The sequence below is a fragment of the Callorhinchus milii genome, unplaced genomic scaffold (genome assembly GCF_018977255.1).
Source record: "Callorhinchus milii isolate IMCB2004 unplaced genomic scaffold, IMCB_Cmil_1.0 Scaffold4, whole genome shotgun sequence".
Taxonomy (NCBI): domain Eukaryota; kingdom Metazoa; phylum Chordata; class Chondrichthyes; order Chimaeriformes; family Callorhinchidae; genus Callorhinchus; species Callorhinchus milii.
The window spans coordinates 1,338,307-1,357,906 of record NW_024704745.1 but is presented as its reverse complement, the minus strand read 5'-3'; the positions used below and the strand labels follow the sequence as shown (position 1 = coordinate 1,357,906).

At 47.3% G+C, this 19,600-nt stretch overlaps 1 protein-coding gene across 3 annotated transcripts in view; it reads left to right on the top strand.

Annotated features, from left to right (window-relative positions):
* Nucleotides 1-18,197, top strand: part of itsn1 (intersectin 1 (SH3 domain protein)) — a 79,763-nt gene extending 61,566 nt beyond the window's left edge. The window contains exons 32-42 of one of the 3 annotated variants that reach the window (XM_042334719.1): nucleotides 4,864-4,985; nucleotides 6,040-6,146; nucleotides 7,193-7,376; nucleotides 8,794-8,892; nucleotides 9,584-9,751; nucleotides 11,363-11,575; nucleotides 12,428-12,549; nucleotides 14,410-14,492; nucleotides 15,047-15,130; nucleotides 16,334-16,507; nucleotides 17,868-18,197. In XM_042334719.1, the coding sequence (XP_042190653.1) occupies nucleotides 4,864-4,985; nucleotides 6,040-6,146; nucleotides 7,193-7,376; nucleotides 8,794-8,892; nucleotides 9,584-9,751; nucleotides 11,363-11,575; nucleotides 12,428-12,549; nucleotides 14,410-14,492; nucleotides 15,047-15,130; nucleotides 16,334-16,507; nucleotides 17,868-18,016 (1,505 nt within the window). In that variant the 3' untranslated portion in view covers nucleotides 18,017-18,197. The remainder of the gene's footprint in view (nucleotides 1-4,863; nucleotides 4,986-6,039; nucleotides 6,147-7,192; nucleotides 7,377-8,793; nucleotides 8,893-9,583; nucleotides 9,752-11,362; nucleotides 11,576-12,427; nucleotides 12,550-14,409; nucleotides 14,493-15,046; nucleotides 15,131-16,333; nucleotides 16,508-17,867) is intronic. The other 2 variants (XM_042334720.1, XM_042334721.1) reach the window with 2 other exon arrangements.
* Nucleotides 18,198-19,600: the final 1,403 nt, after the last annotated feature.

Genomic DNA, 19,600 nt, shown 5'->3' with positions numbered 1-19,600 from the left:
TATTTTTGACGAGCAAAATTGAAGTTACGATTTTATTTGAATTCGCCCAAATTCTATATTATTATTTTTAATTTATAAATTTCCAGAGGTGCAGAGTTGAGAGCAGATTTTTAGGACTACCAGGGGATCTATGGCCTGAATTCGCATTCTTATCCCGAAGACAGTGACTTAAAATTAAAGATTGTATCGAGTTTTAGAAATTCTTAACTTCAGCCTCAAATGTGAAATGAGCTTTTCCTCAAAATAACCGTTTTCCAGTTAGGTATATTCTGTAAGTATATGCTGTGAAGCGCCTTGAGACATCTCGAAGATGTGATAAGACGCTACATCAAATGCTTAAAGGATTAATGCTTAAAGGATTAATATTATTAGGTCTAAATTTAAGAATTTTGCAATATTCTACACTAACTTAAATTCGAAGGCAGTGACAGACAGTAGTGTTAGTTTCAGGCCAGGCATAGTGTTTTAAGTGGTTGCCATTGCCGGCAACATGACGTAATTTGACATTCAACGCATTTCCTGACTGTGGGAAGCTAGTTCAATGCACATGTTCCAACGGCTCACTGTATAATGTACATCCATGGTGTGCAATGCAATGCGAGCGCTGTAAATTTGATTTGCAATTTGATTTTGATCAAAATTGCAGCCTTCAGATTTCAGAACAAAATGTGGAATAAATTGACCAGTTGAATAATTTTTCTTCAAGCACTGTTCAACAGCTTGGCTCAAAGTTGTTGAGGTTTTTTTGGTCGGTTCCTGACCAATTGGTGAGCAAAGAATTTGGGTTGTTAAAATGCTTTATTGATTATAGTTTTTGATTCCTACTTTGGGATTGGAAGGAAGGAGCGAAGGTTCCAGGTTTGTTTCATGATGGTGTGCTTTAGAATAAGTTATTGGTATAGGAATGGAGGAATCATAGAATATTACTGCACAGAAGGTAATATTCTGCCTGTGTTGGCTCTTTGGAAAGGCCAATCAGTCTCACTCGCCTGCTTTTTCCCTATAGCCTTGCAAACTTTTCCTTTCCAAGTATCCATCCAATTCCCTGGAGCACTTGCCTCACAAGCGAGAGGACCTGGGTTCAATTCCCGGGCAGAGCGAAACATTGGGCAAGTTCCCTTACTCCACACGCCTCTGGTTACCGAGCAATTAGTAGGAAGCCAGTTGCTAGTCGATTGGCGGATCACTTTCCTGGGGGAAATAATCCCGTCAACAATAATAATAATTGGTCACTCAATCCACTTGTTTGTGGGACACTGTTGTGCGCAATTGGCTGCCGCGTTTCGCCCACAGAACACACAGTCACTACACTTCACAGTATATTCTGTGAAGCAATTTGAGACGTCTCGAAGACGTGATAAGGAGCTATTCACATGCAAGGATTATTATTGTTGCTGTTGTTTCTTACCCCGTTTAAAAAAGAAGCCCATGGTTGACAGTGTTAATGAGAATAAGTGGCTGTTCTACTGTACTAGATTTGACCTGTCCCAAGACAATTGAGCCTAAAACCTGCCTTAATTGAACGTCTAGTTGACTCTCCCAGTTCAGTGTGTGCTTCTGGCCAGCCTCCTATTTACAAGGTTTGGAAATTGGCAGAATGCATCTCTCTCCTGAACACAACAGCGGTGGTGTATCCTGGCATACGTACTTCCAGTAATAATACATTATATCCATGTTTTACAAAAAAAACCAAAGCTAATTTCCTCATTCGTTCCCAATCCAAGAACAACAACAACAACAATTGACATTCACACGGCACCTTTCATTTCAGGAGGACGTCCCAAGGCTCCTCACCCGAGCTGGTGCTTGGGATCAGGAGGAGGTGGAGGACGCGGAGGGTAGGGGCTAGGAGGCCTGGTCGAAGAGGGGGTCTTGAAGGAGGCAAAAGAGGGATTAAGTAGTCTTCCTAGAATTAAGGATATTAATATATTACGGATAGCTTTCAGACAAATGCTCCTTTAGGAATATGGCCGTTTTATCCGTCACATCAATTCATCTCTCTCACCTGTCACTTTTGTTTTCATCATTTGCTTCTCTTCAGGTTTTAGCAAAATTATCCATTTCCTGACTGGGAATACCAGCCCTCACCCCCTCCACTCCACCATCAGCCACCACGCCCCGAAACTCTGGAACGCTCTTCCTCAATCCCTCTGCCTCACCCCTTCCTCCCTCCCTCTCTCCCTTCCCACTCTCAAATCCCGTCTAAAGACCTTCCTTTTTGATTGTGCTTACGGTCATCTCCCCCGCCCCCACGTGAAGGGTGCTATATAAATGCAAGTTGTTGCTGTTGTAGTTTTCTGCTCCCATCACTGAGGTGAAGTATTCTGGAATGGCTCTGTAAGGAAGGGAGGAAAACTTCAAACTAAACTAACTGCTGGGAGTTGGTTTTGAGGCCAGAAATCCTGGAAATGATGCTTCAAAGGCTGGGATTTATCACCCAAGACTATTTGATTGAAAACGGAAAAGCAAATTTTCTTCTATGAAATAAATGGTCCTTGCGTTTGATATATCACCTTTCATGGCAGGAGGATGATGTGGAGTCCTGTAGCTCAGTGGATAGAGCACTTTCCTCGCAAGCGAGAGATCTGGGTTCGATTCCCGCCAGGGTGTAAACCTTGGGCAAGTTTCCTTACTCCACACACCTGATAATAATAATAATAAATCTATCTCATTTGTCCTTGAAACAAATGACATTTTCTGCTTCCACCGTCTCCCCTCGAGGGCCTGTTCCCTATGTTTACTACTTGCTCACTGAAGTAGTGTTTCCGCAGATTTGTTCTGAATTTTCCCCCTTCAATCGCAGTCCGTGTCCTCTGGTTCTACTGTTCAGTACAAGGTAAAACAGCTTATCCTGGTCTACATTATTGGGTCCCTTCAGAATCTTAAAGACCGTAATTGTATCTCCCCCTCAACCTTCTCTTCTCCAGTGTGAACTTGCCCAGTTTATCTTATCGCTCCTGTTAGTCTTCACAAAGTCACAGGAGTAGAGTGGATGCAGAAGGCTCTTCAGCCCATTTGATAGCTTTGCAGAATATCACGTCTGACTATCTTCCCAAGTGCAGCAACACCTAGTGTTTTAAATGTGTTCAGCGACCGGGCCTCAAGCATCTCGGTGGGAACTCGTTCCACCTGTTAATTACCCTGAAAGTTGCCATTCACAGTGTGAACCTCTGCCCTTTTTTTTTGAAAGTCGCGTCTTCAAAAGCTTGATTCTTGTAGCTCAGCGGTTAGAGCACTCGCCTCACAAGCGAGAGGACCTGGGTTCGATTCCCGGGCAGGGCGAAATGTCAGGCAAGTTTCTTTACTCCACACACACGCCTACTGTTTACCCAGCAGTAAATAGGAACCCGGTTGTTAGTCGATTGGCAGATCGCTTTTCCGTGGTTAAAAATTGCTTAAAAAATAATAATAATTTGGTCACTCAATCACGACTGTTTGTGGGACACTGCTGTGCGTCATTGGCTGTACTTTGAGATGTCTGGAAGACATGATAAGGCACTGAATCAAATGCAAGGATTATTATTGATTCTGTAAAGTGAGCTGCGTTCAGGTTCACATCTACTGTAAGGTCAGAGTGGACGGTCTCACTTTCTTATTGAAGTGAGACTGAGACCCAGCCGCTTTGTGAAGCAAACGCAATCAAGAAGCAATGTTTCATGTTACGATACTGATCGAAGTTTAGAAGGGGGCAGTTGATTATTCTTGCATGGCGCTCACTTACACAAACAACTCAGATTTAAGATTGTTGTCAAAAGAACCAGAGGGGAGATGAGATGAGGAGAAATGTTTTCACACAGCGAGTTGTTGGGATCTGGAATGCACTACTTGAAAGGGTAGTGAAAGCCGATTCGATATCCGATTGTCTAACCAAACTTTCAAGAGAGAAGTGAATAGATATTTGGAGAGGACAAGTTTACAAGGCTAATGAGGAGAGCGCGGGGGAGTGGGATTAAGTTGGACAGCTCTCTCAAAGAGTCGACACGGACACGGTGGGCCGAATGGCCTCCTTCTGTGCTGTATAATTCTATGATTCTATTAACTTGCGACGATTAATGAAATTAATCTTAAGTTTTTAACAATCAAATAGAATATGTTGGTTCCAGCTCTTGTAGAAAGGCAATCCTTCACCTTGTTAAACTTCTGAAGTTGAAGCCAGTGTTTGATGTCATTGCATGTAATCGCCTCAAATGTGTTTGACGTTATCGAGATCTAATTTGTGGGATTTCTTAAAGAGGTTCCTTAATAAGGAATTTGAGCCGCACAAATACTGACTTGGGCAACTTTCCGCACTCCACATGCCTCAGTTTACCTAGTAATAAATAGGAACCCGGTTGTTAGTCAATTGCTGATCCGGGGGTAATCATGCTGTCCAAAAATAAATCTGGTCACTCAATCCAAGACTGTTTGCGGGGACGCTGCTGTGCCAATTGGCTGCCGCGTTTGGCCCACAAAATGCACAGTCAATTAATTTTATAGTATATCATGTGAAGAGCTTTGTGACATCTCAACGACGTGATAAGGCGCTATATTCAAGCGCAAGGATCGTTAGTATTATTAAAGATCCTGCAAATTAGACCCCGTTCATTTCTTAAACTTGGGTTGCCACAACTCCTTTTGTCTAACCAAATTGTGATCTGAATAGTTCTCGCATTGCGATCTTGAAAGTAAAACGCCGTGGGACGTTACCCTGTGCGAGGGGCGCTGTGTAAACGCAAGTTGTTGTCGTCGTGGTTGCATTCTAACACAAGGCTCAGGGTTAACATGAACTCGCGGGAGCCGAAATTTCTCGGGTCTGTGCGAAGTTGGATGTCGGTCTATTCCACTTTATTCAGTGTTCTTCCCCCTCCCACCTCTTCTGTACAGGGTGCGCTGACTTGCATTTGTTGGATATGTTGACCCCTTCTGAGAGGAAGAGACAAGGCTACATTCACGAGCTCATTGTGACAGAAGAGAATTACGTCACTGATCTCCAGCTCGTCACTGAGGTAAGATGAAGTTCTGAGCTATTCTTTTTTTCCATCGGGTTTCGCCACAAAAATATGCAGTCACTGCACATTATAGTATGTCTGTGCATTTGTGAACCGCTTTGAGATGTCTCGAAGACGTAATAAGGCGCTGTATCAAATGCAAGGATTATTATTCTTATTATCAACAAAATGTAAGGTTAGATTAGACTGTCGCTGGGGCAGTCATCCCACTCGTAACGGGTAGGGTGGTCCTAGCTGGACAAGCAACGGAAAAGCTTGCCAGATAGCGATAACAACAGTAAACTACGCGGTTTTAGCTGGTTAGACTCCAGCAGTTACTGCAATTATAATAATAATAGAGAGTGCGCGTTCCATTCCAATACAGGGAATTTCCACATGTAGGTGGGATGCTGGGAACGCTGGTTGGTTCGGATTTGCTTAAACACGGCAATGGGTTTCCACACATGTCGGACATGGCACTGAAACCCCCCAAAATATCAACAGAATGATGCGCTCAACTGGTAAATGCATGTTGTGCTGTCGCACCAAGCCATTGGGGGACGAGGAGGATTCCTGTACAATTCCTTCCCCCCATCCCATACCCCTGCCCCCTTCCTATTCCCTGGGATTCTGGTTTCACCCACAAAATATACAGTCAATTCACCTTACAGTCTATCCTGTGAAGCACTTTGAGCCGTCTCGAAGATGTGATAAGGCGCCGTGTAAAACGCAAAGATCATTATTATTATTATTATTGTTATAAGAAGCCATTATAGTCCGGTTGAGCAGAATGGCATTTTCCCACTGTGCATCTCTCAGCCACTGCGCCCCGAAACTCTGCAATTTCATCCCTCTGCCTTGCCCCCTTCCTCGTGCTTACGTTCACCTCCACCCCACCCCCACCACCCCTTCCCCACCCCAGCCTTGACTCGGGCTCAGACTCCGTCACTGCGAAGCGCTCTGGGACACTACGCCATGTGCAGGGCGCGATATAAATGCAAGTTGTTGTTGTTGTCGTTGTATATTGTTCTGTGTGACTCTGTGTGACTGACCAAACCCTGGCCTTATTCAGGTCTTCCAGAAACCGCTGCTAGAATCTGATCTGCTGACGGAGAAAGAGGTCGCCATGATTTTTGTCAACTGGAAAGAGCTGATCATGTGCAACATCAAACTGCTGAAGTAGGTGTCCGCTGTCTCTCCGTCTTCTGGTTCCATGATAGGAGTCCTGTAACTCAGTGGTTAGAGCACTTGCCTCGCAAGCGAGAGGACCTGGGTTCGATTCCTGGGCAGCGAAGCAAGTTTCCTTACTCCACACACCCACACGCCTCTGTTTACCCAACGGTGAGTTGGAACCTGGTTGTTAGTCGATTGGCGGATCGCTTTCTGGGGGGTAATAATCCCTTCAAAAAAAATGTTTATAATAATAACAATTTGGTCACTCAATCCACGACTGTTTGTGGGACTCTGCTGTGCGCAAATTGTTTCGCCCACAAAATATATAGTCAATGCACTTTACAGTATATTCTGCGAAGCGCTTTGAGACATCTCGAAGCCGCTATATCAAATGCGACAATTCTTATTATGATAATGATAATAATCATCCTGCCATTTGATACAGCGCCTTAACATGTCTTCGAGACGTCTCAAAGCGCTTCACAGAATATAAGAATATATTGTGACGTGGAGTGACTGTATATTTGCGGGCGAAATGCAGCAGCCAATTGCACACAGCAGCGTCCCACAAACAGTCGTGGATTGAGTGACCAAATTATTATTATTTCTTGTTGCGCACTCTCTCTCTCCTCGGAGGGACGCATCCTGCTACCTAATTCCGGAAAGTATTCGGCTCAGGTTAACATTAACAATATCAATAAATCCCCCACTTAGAGCATGTCTTAGACTTTAAGCCTGACAGGACCCTGTGTGCTTACTTATTATTATTATTACTTTGTACTATATATATTATTAAATATTTTATTATATTATACTATATTATTATATTATATAATTATATTATACTATATTATTATATTATATTATATATTATACCATATTATTATATTATTATACTATACTATACTATACTATATTATATTATTGTATTATATTATTAGATTATCTGTATCTACTTCATTGAAGGAAGCACCTGTTCTAACCTGGAGCTGCTCTGTTTGTCCATATGCCCGGTCTCGCTGACACGCGCGCCTGTCCGTTTCTGCTCGCAGGGCTCTGCGTGTCCGGAAGAAGATGTCTGGGGAGAAGATGCCGGTCAAGATGATTGGCGACATCCTCACAGCTCAGCTCCCCCACATGCAGCCGTACATACGCTTCTGTAGCTGTCAGCTCAATGGCGCTGCCCTCATCCAGCACAAAACCGATGAAGTTCCCGAATTCAAGGACTTTGTGAAGGTAAGTGATGGGAGGGTCAGAAATCTCTGCCAACTTCTGGCCTTGTTTCAGAATCAAACCTTTCACTTAGGATACAACAGGAATTGTGAAAGCGAACTTCGCAAAGGTTCCCCGTTGAAATCGTAACGTTCCCTGCGTTCGACACTGCGCCTTTCATGTTGGGAAGGCATCCCAAAGCACTTTCTGTCACGTGTGATTGTATATTTGCTTACGAGATCCGTAGCTCAGTGGTTAGAGCACTCGCCTCACAAGCCAGAGGACCTGGGTTTGATTCCCAAGCCGGGGAGAAACCTTGGACAAGTTTCCTTACTCCACCTACACCCTCTGTTTACGCAGCAGTAAGTAGGATCCCGGTTGTTAGTTGATTGGCGGATCGCTTTCCAGGGGTAACAATCTCTTAAATAAAAGATAATAATAATTTGGTCACGGCTATTTGTGGGGGAAGCCCCTGTGCGCAATTGGCTGCCGTGTTTTGCCCACAAAATATACAGTCAATTCACCTCACGGTATATTTTTCTGTGAAGCGCTTTGAGACGTCTCGACAACGTGATGAGGAGCTGTATCAAAATGGAAGGGTTAGGATTATTCTTATTTATAGGCGAACACAACTGCCAAGTTGCCCACAACAATGTTCAACAAACATCTATGAAGTGAGTGAGTGAGCAATTTTATCTGGGGGACAGGAGAGTGGGAGAGAGGAACTCTCTTCTCTTTTTGAGGATCTTTAACGTCCACTTGAACAGGCAGACGGGACCTCAGTTAACGTCTGATCTGAAGGGGGCAAGTCCCCTAATTCTACTGGAATTGTCAGCCTGGACAGTCAGCTCAAGGTGTGACGTGGGTACTTTCCGACTCGAAAGCAAGAGTCCTCCTACCAACTGAGCCAATTTGTAAAGCAGGGCTGGATGAAGCATTAATAGTAATAATAATAATCATAAGCCTTGCATTTGATACAGCGCCTTATCGCGTCTCAAAGCGCTTCACAGAATACACTGTAAAGCGAATTGACTGTATGTTTTGTGGGCAAAAAGTGGCAGTCAGTTGCGCACAGCAGTGTCCCACAAACAGTCGTGGATTGAGTGACCTTTTTTTTTAATTCTTGAAGGAATTATTATCCCCGGAAAATCGATCCACCAATTGACTTAACAACCGGGTTCCTACTTACTGCTGCGTAAACAGAGGCCTGTGTGTGGAGTAAGGAAACTTGCCCAACGTTTCGCCCCCTGCCCGGGAATCGAACCCAGGTCCTCTCGCTTGCGAGGCGAGCGCTCTAACTGCTGAGCAACAGGACTCCACGATTCCTATTGATTGTCACGGAGCCACAAAGGACATGCTGTACAAACTTTTGCCCAGAGGGTATGGAAAACGAGACGCTCTTAAAGTTACTGAGAATGGGTTTGTGTTTTGAATCTGACAGAGACTAGCAATGGACCCGCAATGTAAAGGGATGCCCCTGTCGAGTTTTTTACTGAAGCCAATGCAGAGGGTGACCCGTTACCCCTTAATAATCAAAAATGTGAGTATGTGTTTCCCTGTACGGTTCCTCTTCTGGTCAGACCATCCTAGAGGCTGCCATTCTGTTGCGGCAATTGCAGTTTAGACAGCAGAACTTGCCCAGTCTTATCTTTTATAAATCGTATAATCGCCCACGTCGTACGTGGACGTGCGTCCCATTCGGTTTCCTATCCAAACCACTTAGATTTCTTTCCGCGAATCATATTCATCACCTCTTAACTTGTTGCCTCGCTCCCCTTCCCTCCGTTATCCCCACACTTACCGGATGCGTTGAATTGCGGCTAATTGACGTCCTAATTCGTCGATGAATGGCCCACTCACCAGCCGGCTGGAGAGGAGATCCCAAGGCGCTGGACAGTCAGGGATTTTGACCCGAGCTGGTGGTGGTGGGGGTGGGTGGTTGGGTTCAGGTGAGGTTGGAGGGCGGGGAGGGTATGGGGTGGGTAGGAAGGTGACCGAAGGAGAAGGTCTTGAGGCGGGTCTTGAAGGAGGGTGCGGTGGGAGGGGGTGGGGGCGGGAAACTGTGGGTTGAAGTTCCAAAAGGTAGAGGAGGAAAGGCTAAAGGTCCGACTGCCGATGGTGGAGCAGGTGAGGTCAAAAAGAAACACGTCAGTCACTGCATAATAGACAATCTCAGCCTCGGAAAGCGCTGTGACAAAAAACACAAACCCTGCTCTTGTTAAACTCTCCAGATCCTAGAAAACACCCCCGAAAATCACCCCGATTACAGTCACCTGAAACAGGCCCAGGAAAAGGCCGAGGAACTGTGCTCCCAGGTGAACGAGGGCGTGCGGGAGAAGGAAAATTCCGATCGGCTGGAATGGATTCAGACGCACGTTCAGTGTGAAGGTCTATCTGAGGTAAAATGGGCCCCCACCCACATCCCCCAATCCCCACCCCCATCCACTCTACCACCACCACCACCTGCTTCCCCCACCCCCCGAAAAAAAAACATGAGTCTCTACGCTTTTAGATCTTGATGAACTATAGGTACGAACGTTTGTGTACACAACAACTTGCATTCACATAGCTCCCTTCACGAGGGGAGGCAGGAGGTGACCGTAAGCACTGTTCTAGGGGAAGGGCTTCAGTTGCGATCAAAAAGAGGGGAAGGAGTGGGGGCACAAGGCGGAGGGATTGGGGGAGCTTCAACAACAACAGCAACAACTTGCACTTATATAGCGCCCTCCATGCAGGGTAGCGTCTCAAAGCGCTTCGGGACGTAGTGGCTGAAAGCCCGGCCGCCGATGGTGGGGAGGGGGAACGAGGGACAAGCAGGAGGCCGGAGCCAGCCAAGCGGAGGCAGCGTGTAGTGGAGTGAGGGAGAAAGCAGGTCGAAGAGGAAGGGAGATGTCGAGGCCTGAAGGGATTCGTCGACGAGCGAGAGGGTCTTGAGATTGATCCGTTTGGCGATAGGAAGCCGTGGGGCCTGGCGAGGGCTGGGGTGATGGGGGTACGGGGTTTAGTGGGTGTGTGTGATAGGGAGCCAGGGGGGCCTGGCGAGGGCTGGGGTGATGGGGGTACGGGGTTTAGTGGGTGTGTGTGATAGGGAGCCAGGGGGGCCTGGCGAGGGCTGGGGTGATGGGGGTACGGGGTTTAGTAGGTGTGTGTGATAGGGAGCCAATCCCACATCGAGCTGATGTCTGGCTCAGTTGAGGGGGTGCAGCCGCCTCTGTCATGGCATTTCATTGTCAAACGCACAGCGGCAAACACACTCTTCTCTCAGCAGCAGGGACTGAGACTGAGGTTTTCGATTTCAAGATCCTCTCACTTCGTCTTCAAATCTCTTCCTGCCCGGCACCTCCCTCCCTCTCCGACCTGCTCACCCCCCAACTCACAACCGGCTGCCTCTGCTCAATAGTCTCCGGCCTCCTGCTTGTCCCTCGTGCCCTCCGTTCCACCATCGGTGGCCGCGCTTTCAGCTACTTTGCCCCGAAACTCTGGAACACTCTTCCCTTAATCCCTGCCTCCATTGCCCACTGCCTTCCCCATCGTCAGTCGCGCCTGAAGACCTTCCTCTTGGACAGTGCCTAGGGTCTCCCCTCTCTCCCACCCTCCCTCCCTCCCTCCCACCAGCTCGCAGTCGTGCTCCGCCACTGTCAAGCGCCCTGTGGGACGTGAGGGGCCGCTGTGTAAATGCAAGTTCCAAATGGCCTCTTTCTCTGCTGTGACGTCTCTGATTCCGTGGTTTAAAGGCACATAATATTGGTGCATCACTGGTTAACCAGAATTCCCGACAGCCTCAACACAGGTAGAGCAGGATCTGTATAATTCCCTGTTCTCTCCCTACAAAGCACGCTGTATACATTGCAGGAATCTCCAGATTAGGGAGTGCTGAACCAGATACCTATCGCGTCAGTCATTTGAATTATTAGTATGTTTTACAGCAGGTAACAATCTTTTATATTAGTTGAAATTGTTTTGTTTTCACTCTTTCCCCCCCTTCTCTCTCTCTCTCTTCCTCCCTCCAGCAACTTGTTTTTAATTCCGTCACAAATTGCCTGGGTCCGCGTAAATTCCTTCACAGCGGTAAACTGTACAAGGCCAAGAGTAACAAAGAACTGTACGGGTTCCTCTTCAATGATTTTCTGCTGCTAACGCAGATCATTAAGCCGCTGGGCTGCTCAGCAACGGAAAAGGTCTTCAGCTCCAAGTCGAACCTCCAATACAAAATGTACAAGACTGTAAGTAATATAACCCTCTGCTCGGCTACCCCTGCACACCCTGTCGAACATTGATCAGCNAAAAAAATCAGAAGAAGAATAAAATCCTTGCATTTGATATAGCGCCTGATATCATCACCTCGCTGAGACGTCTCAAAGCGCTTCACGGAAAATACTGTAAAGTGAATTGACCGGATATTTTGAGGGCGAAACTCAGCAGCCAATTGCACTGTCCCCCCAAACAGTCGTGGATTGAGTGACAAAATGATTAATTTTTTTTAGGGGATAATTACGCCCGGAAAAGCGCTCCGTCAATCGACTAAGAACCGGGTTCCTACTTACTGCTCAGTAAATGGTCACTTTGTTGACGGCAGAGTCGTAGAGGTTTTAAGGTAGCAATCTATGCACCACGTAGTGCTTTCATGATGGTGCTTGTTGTAGGTCTTTTTAGTGGAGTCCTGTAGCTCAGTGGTTAGAGCACTCGCCTCGCAAGCGAGAGGACCCGGGTTCGATCGCCGGGCGGAGCGAAATGTTGGGCAAGTTTCCTTACTCCACACACGCGCCTCCGTTTACCTCACGGAAAGTAGGAACCTGCTGGTTAGTCGATTGGCGGATGGCTTTTCCAGGGATAATAATTCCTTCCAAAAAAAATAATCATAATAATTTGGTCACTTCAATCCACTTCGTTTGTGGGACACTGCCGGGTGTCGTTTCGCCCACAAAACACACAGTCACTACACTTTACCGTATATTCTGTGAAGCGCTTTGAGACGTCTCGAAGACGTGATAAGGCGCTGTATCAAATGCAAGGACTGTTTTTTGTGTGCGCTCACAGTTACAGGCCTTTTATTTTCTTTCCTTCTGCCACAACAGCCCATCTTTCTCAACGAGGTTTTGGTGAAGTTACCCACCGACCCCTCTGGGGATGAGCCCATCTTCCACATCTCCCACATAGACAGGGTTTACACCCTCCGAGCTGAGAGCATCAACGAGAGGTAAGGAAGAACGGATAAAGCTCCTCGCTCTGTTTGTGTTCGACGCCTCACAACCCAATGATTGGTTTCAATAACAGCAGCAACAACAGACATTTACACATCACCTTTCATGTCAGGAGGACGTCCCATGGTGCTGGACAGTCTGGGATCCACACCTGAGCTGGTGGTTGGGATCAGGAGGAGGTGGAGGGCGGGGAGGGTAAGGGGTGTCGGAGGGTAATTGATTGATTGATGGTCGAAGAGGAGGGTCTTGAGACGGGGCTTGAAGGAGGCGAGGGAAGGGGCGAGGTGAGGGGACTGTGAGATGGAGTTCCAGAGGGTGGGGGCAGAGAGAAGCTGAAAGCTCGCCCGCCAACCCTGGGGCTTAATAATCGATTCATTTGAGAAAAGGAACACAAGAACAGGAGGAGGCCATTCAGCCCATCGAGCCTGTTCTGCCATTCTATAAGATCACGGCTGATCTGTACCCCAACTCCAATTACCCGCCTTTGCCCCATATCTCTTGATACCCTGACCTGATGAACATCCATCCAAACTCTGTCTTGAAAAGGTGAATGGATCCAGTCATAATCCACAGTTTTTTTTTTGGTGGGGAGAGGGAGAGAGTTCCAGATTCCCATTATCCTTTGTAAAAAAAAAAAAAAAGTCCTCCTGATTTCACTCCTAAAAAGGCGCAGCTCTAATAGTAAAGTTGTTCTGGATTTGCCCACCAGAGGAAATAGTTTCTCCGGAGCTACCCGGTCGAATCCCTTTATCGTTTGACCTCAATCGGATCACCCACCCCCTCAACCTTCTAAACTCAGGGGAATACAGACCACGTTTATGCAGCACCTCCTCGTAATTTAACCCTTCAAGAACCTGGTATAATTTTGGTGAATCAACTGGGTTAACGTCTCTGCAGCTAAAGACTGGACCAGGGTGTGTGTGTGAGAGACTTTCTCCTCTCTCTCCATGACTCTGGCACAATGCACAGATACACATCAGCCCCCATCGGGATGTCCATTTGCCACCACGGATTGACAGTTTAATTTAATCCAACCTCTCGATAATTTTCAGTGGTTTACGCGAAAAGTAATCGTGGGTTTTATCACTCGAAAAAAACCTGTTCGTCCACCCAAATACCTTTCAGCGACTTTATTTGCCGAATGCATAAAATAGACACCCAGGTGTGGGTTGGGCAGATGCAGACAAGTGGCCTTGAGCTGAACTTAGAGAACGCACGGTGAGGATGTCGGCCCCAGTGTCACTCACAGAGTCCTCACAGTTTAAGGATTTAAGATATAGCCGATACTTTACAGGACTTAGGGGTCTTGTTAGGGTATTGGTTAGAGCTCTCGCCTCGCAAGCGAGAGGACCAGGGTTCACAAACCATCAGCGCTCAGACCGGTGAACCAGTTGTTATGCTAAGATTTTCTCATTTGTTTTCAAATCCCTTCATACCCTCGCACCTTCCTACCTCTCCGATTTGCTCCCCCCCCCACCCCCCCAAACTCCCACACTCCACCACCCGCTGCCCCCACTCGGCTGGCTCCGGTCTCCAGTTTATCCCTCGCCCCCTCCTCTGCTCCACCATCGGCGGCCGTGCTTTCAGCCACTACGCCCTGAAGCTCTGGAACTCCCTCTCTTCCTCTCTCTCTCTCCCCATTTTCAAATCCAGCCTAAAGACCTTCCTTTTTGGTCTCCTCCCCCACCCCCATCCCTCGGTCATTGTCAGACTCCGCCACTGTCAAGCGCTCCGGGACACTGCCCTGTGTGGGGGTGGGTGGGGGGGGGTGTGCTGTGTAAATGTAAGTTGCTGTTGTCGTCGTCTTTACGGTGGTTCCTATTGTATCTCCAAATCGTCACCTTCTCGTTGCTCAGGACTGCCTGGGTTCAAAAGATCAAAGCCGCTTCGGAACTTTACATAGAAACTGAGAAAAAGAAGCGAGAAAAGGCCTACTTGGGTAAGTCAGGGTGTTATGTACATCAAATCATCATCATCATCATAATAATAATAATAATCCTAATGCTTGAATTTGATGTAGTGCCTTATCACGGCTTTGTGACATCTCGAAGCGCTTCACAAGATAGACTGTAAAGCGGGGTGTCTTGTGGGCGAAACACGGCAGCCAAACGCGTACAACAGCGTCAGACAAACACTCGTCGAATGGGCGACCGCATTTTTTTTTGTTGAGAGAGAAATTATTACCTCTGGAAAGCGATCCTCCAATCGATAACAAATATGGCTGCCGCGACACCAATTTGCCGTATTAGACACACGTGCAATGGACGTCCGATATTGATTCCATTTTTTTTTTTTTAAATGTTGATCCGAACAAAAATACTCCCCCGGGTCAGGTTTCCAATGAGCAGAAAGAACTTCTCCGTCGAACGTGGAATTTCCAAAGCTTTTTCCGGAAACATTTCATTTTGAAATGAACCTTTTTTTCCCTCCCTTCCACCCTCACTCCCACCCCGACCCCCAACCCCGCTCCCACCCGCCATCTTTTCCCCACAGTTCGTTCACAAAGGGCTACCGGTATTGGAAGGCTAATGGTAAATGTTGTTGAAGGCATCGAGCTGAAAGCGTGCAGGTCGAATGGTAAGTCCTCACCTTCTAATACTTTGTGATTTATTTGCCAGAGAAAATATCACGTTACCATTAAGCGAAACAACACCAAGACGGTGACTTTAAAACGTGTGTAAGTTCAAGGTCAAGTTTCTGGCTTCGGTGAATTAATAATCCTCACATTTGAGACAGAACCTTTTACGTCAGTCAGGAGGACATTTTCAAAGGGCTTCCCAGAATTTACTATAAAGTGCAAGGCATGTTTTAACGCATAAAGTGGTGGGAAAAATTCTCATCAGCCCCCAAGAAACTCCCCAGCGGTAAATTGCCCTTCCATAATAATATAAATAATAATAATAACAATAATAATCGTTGCATTTGATATGGCGCCTTATCACGTCTTCGAGACGTCTCAAAGCGCTTCACAGACTATACTGCGAAGTGAATTTGGGGGCGAAATGCGGCAGCCAATTGCGCACAGCAGCGTCCCAGGAGCAGTCGTGGATTGAGTGAACAGATTGAACGATTACATTTGCTAATTGTTCTTATCGATCACTTTGACTTCAGCGTAATTGACTTCACTCGGCTGGTGGTGGGGTGGGGTGGGGTGGGGGGAGGGAGAGATACAGAAACCCAGTTAAAGTTTCTAGATTGAGATCCAACTCTTCAATCGTTTAACATCTGGACTCACAGGGGAAGAAGAATTGGCAACTTGGGGCCAGAGCCCTTAAAATTCACAGAAACTCTGCCTCAGCGGACCTCACTGTCCTTGGGAGCAGGTGGGGGAAAAGTAACGTAAGCTTTAATAATAATAATAATCCTTGCATTTGATACAGCGCCTTATCACGTCTTCCAGACGTCTCAAAGCGCTTCACAGGATACACTGTAAAATGAATTGACTGTATATTTTGTGGAAGAAACGCGGCAGCCAATTGCGCACAGCAGCGTCCCACAAATAGCCGTGGATTGAGCCATCAAATTATTCTTTGGATTTTTTTTTGGAAGGGATTATTACCCCCGGAAAAGCGATCCGCCAATCGAACAACAACCGGGTTTCTACTTACTGCTGGGTAGACAGGGGCATGCGTGGAGTAGGGAAACTTGCCTAAGCCTTGACTTTTAACCTCAGTTGAAAAACAAATTAGACCCCGATCGCTGCCGAGTGCGACGCAAAACATGTCGAACGCTTTCCTCAAAACGCGTCTCCCTCCTCCTCTGTGACTCCGACCACTTTAGGAAAGAGCAATCCCTACAGCGAGGTGACCATGGGCTCTCAGTGCCACATCACGAAAACCATTCAGGACACTCTGAATCCCAAGTGGAACTCCAATTGTCAGTTCTTCATCAAAGACCTGGAGCAGGATGTGCTCTGCATCACAGTCTTTGAGAGAGACCAGTTCTCCCCGGACGGTAAGCACGCCATTGCTTGGGTGCGCGGTACGCAGCAGGTTGACGTGATAATCCAAGCTTTTTGTCTTGAAATACAGACGTCGTTGAGACGTCTCAAAGCGCTTCGCACACTATACCATAAAGCGCGGCGACTGTGTATTTCTGTGGGCGAAATGCAGCAGCCAATGGCGCACAGCAATGTCCCCACAAACCATCGTGGATTGAAGCGACCGATTTATTATTATTGTTTTTTGAAGGGTTTATTAGCTCCGGAAAAGCCATCCACCAATTGCACACAGCACTGGTGACAAAGGCCTGTACAAAGCTTGACAACTCCACTGTTTTTGACTAAAAAGAAATTACAGGATACACACACATACACAGCGGGCGCACACATACACATACACAGCGAGTGCACACATACATATACACAGTGAGCACATACACAGCGAGCGCACACATACATATACACAGTGAGCACATACACAATGAGCGCACACGTACATATACACAATGAGTGCACACATACACAGCGAGCGCACATATACACAGCGAGCGCACACATACACATATACACAGCCAGCGAAAACACACACACACACACACAGCGAGCACACACACACACACAGCGAGCACACACACTTACAGCGAGCACACACACTTACAGCGAGCACACACACTTACAGCGAGCACACACACTTACAGCGAGCACACACACACACACAGTGAGCACACACACACACAGCGAGCACACGCGCGCGCACACACAGCGAGCACACGCGCACACAGCGAGCACACACACACACAGCGAGCACACACACACACAGCGAGCACACGCGCGCACACACACAGCGAGCACACGCGCGCACACACACAGCGAGCACACGCGCACACACACAGCGAGCACACGCACACACAGCGAGCACACAGCGAGCACACACACAGCGAGCACACACACACACACACACAGTGAGCACACACACAAGTGAAGAGAATAATAAATAATAATAATCCTTGCATTGGATACAGCACCTTATCACGTCTTCGCAACGTCTCAAAGCGCTTCACAGGAATACACTGTAAAGTGAGTTGACTGTACATTTTGTGGGCGAATTCCACACAAATCATTCAGCCACCCTGTTCCCACCCTCCGGAGCCCCATCCCGCACTCCCTCCGCCCCCCCCCCCCCCCCACCTGCTTCAAGACTCTATGAATGTGCCTTGGATCACCCTCCATCCCCACCCCCCCTCCTCTCTCCGTCTGAAAGCGCTTCACAGGATATACTGTATGTTTATGGTTTAGGAATGAAACAGTTTGTTTAACAATCGATTGAAGTGTCTCTTTTTCCCCCCTTTCCCCCCACCCCACCCCACCCCGCAGACTTTTTAGGACGCACAGAAATCCACGTGGCCGATATAAAGAGGGATCAGGGGTCCAAGGGTCCAGTTACGAAGCGCTTGCTCCTGCATGAGGTTCCCACGGGTGAGATCGTGGTTCGCTTGGACCTGCAACTGTTCGACGAAACGTAAGGGCAGCGACGCAGGTCATCCGGGCCCCGTCGGAGAAGCTGCGACTTGATCGACCTTCACATTCCACTCCCAGCTCCGTGTGAATCTGGACTCCCCGACCCCCCCGTCACCCAAACCACACGGCAATGAAGGCCGAACGTCTATTCCAAGCACCGACCGGAGTCTCCTAACGATGGCTCGGTCACCAGACGATTGATTTAGTGAGCCGCACTTTTGTTTCGGGGGAGGGGAGGGGTGGGGGAGGGACGGGGACGGGTGGGATGGGGAGGGGAGAGGGGGTGGGGGTCGGATTTTATTTTGTGACTTGCGTAAAGAAAAAAATTGGGCTGTATGTTTTTTTTCCGGCCAAAAATCGTCGAAACGCACCCCCTTTTTACACTCTCTTTAACGCTCCATTCCTTGGGGGCACTTCAAAAAGTTGACGGCTTCGCCTCTTGAAACAATTGCTTACAGTAATGTCCAGTGGGGGGGGGGTGGGAGTTGGAGTGGGAGGGGGTGGGGGTTGGGGGGAGGTGGGGGTTGGGGGTGGGCGAAGCTGGCAAACAAAGTGAGATGCCAAGCTATATGTGAAGTGTCATCGCTTACTGTGAACCGCTGGAGGAGAGAGGCTTCGACAAAAATGGCAACCAGGTAAAGAGCCCTACACTGCACAGCCGTGATGCAATTCACCCTCTGGGCACTTTCCTGCTCAACGAGTAATGTACAAAACTTTTTGATGGGATGAAGGGAGGGCCTGGATTACGAGGAGCGCTTAGGTTTGGGCTTGTTCACACCAGAGGGTCCGGGCAGCGACGAAAACGTTGGGCGAGTTTCCTTACTCCGCACACATGCCTCTGTTTACTCAGCAGCAAGTAGGAACCCGGTTGTTAGTCGTTTGGCGGATCGCTTTTCCGGGGCTAATAATCCCTTCAAATAAATAATAATAATAATAATAATTTGGTCGCTCGATCCACAGCTGTTTGTGGGACGCTGCTGTGTCCAATTGGCTGCCGCATTTCGCCGTTAAAATGAGATTCTTCCCCTTGTATATAAAAATCACCAGCGAGCAGCAGTCTAATATATGACAATCAGATTGTAATAATAATAACTCTCGCATTTGATACAGCGCCTTATCACGTCTTCGAGACGTCTCAAAGCGCTTCACGGAATATACTGTAAAGTGAATTGACTGTATGTTTGTGGGCGAAACCCGGCAGCCGATTGCGCACAGCGGCGTCCCACAAACAGTCGTGGATTGAGTGATTATACTCTGAAAAAAGTTTTGAGTTCCATGTTGTGCGCTCAACTTTAAATCATTGTTGTGAAGCCAGCTACGTCCACTTTCATTTTGTCGTTAGCTAACTATAACCCCCCCCCCTAAAATTAACACCTAAAGTTTATCTGTGCGTCTCTCTGTATTTATGAAATGCTACTATTTCTACCATAAAATTGCTGTCTAAGAAAACTCTTCCCTTTCCAATAATTAGTGATTTCCAAACCAAAAGGGAACCATTGCAGTTACGCTGTTCTGTATTTGGTAGAAATGAGCAGGAAATTGTTATTTACTTTGAGCGTTAACACACAATTCAATCATTGCTGGGCGAG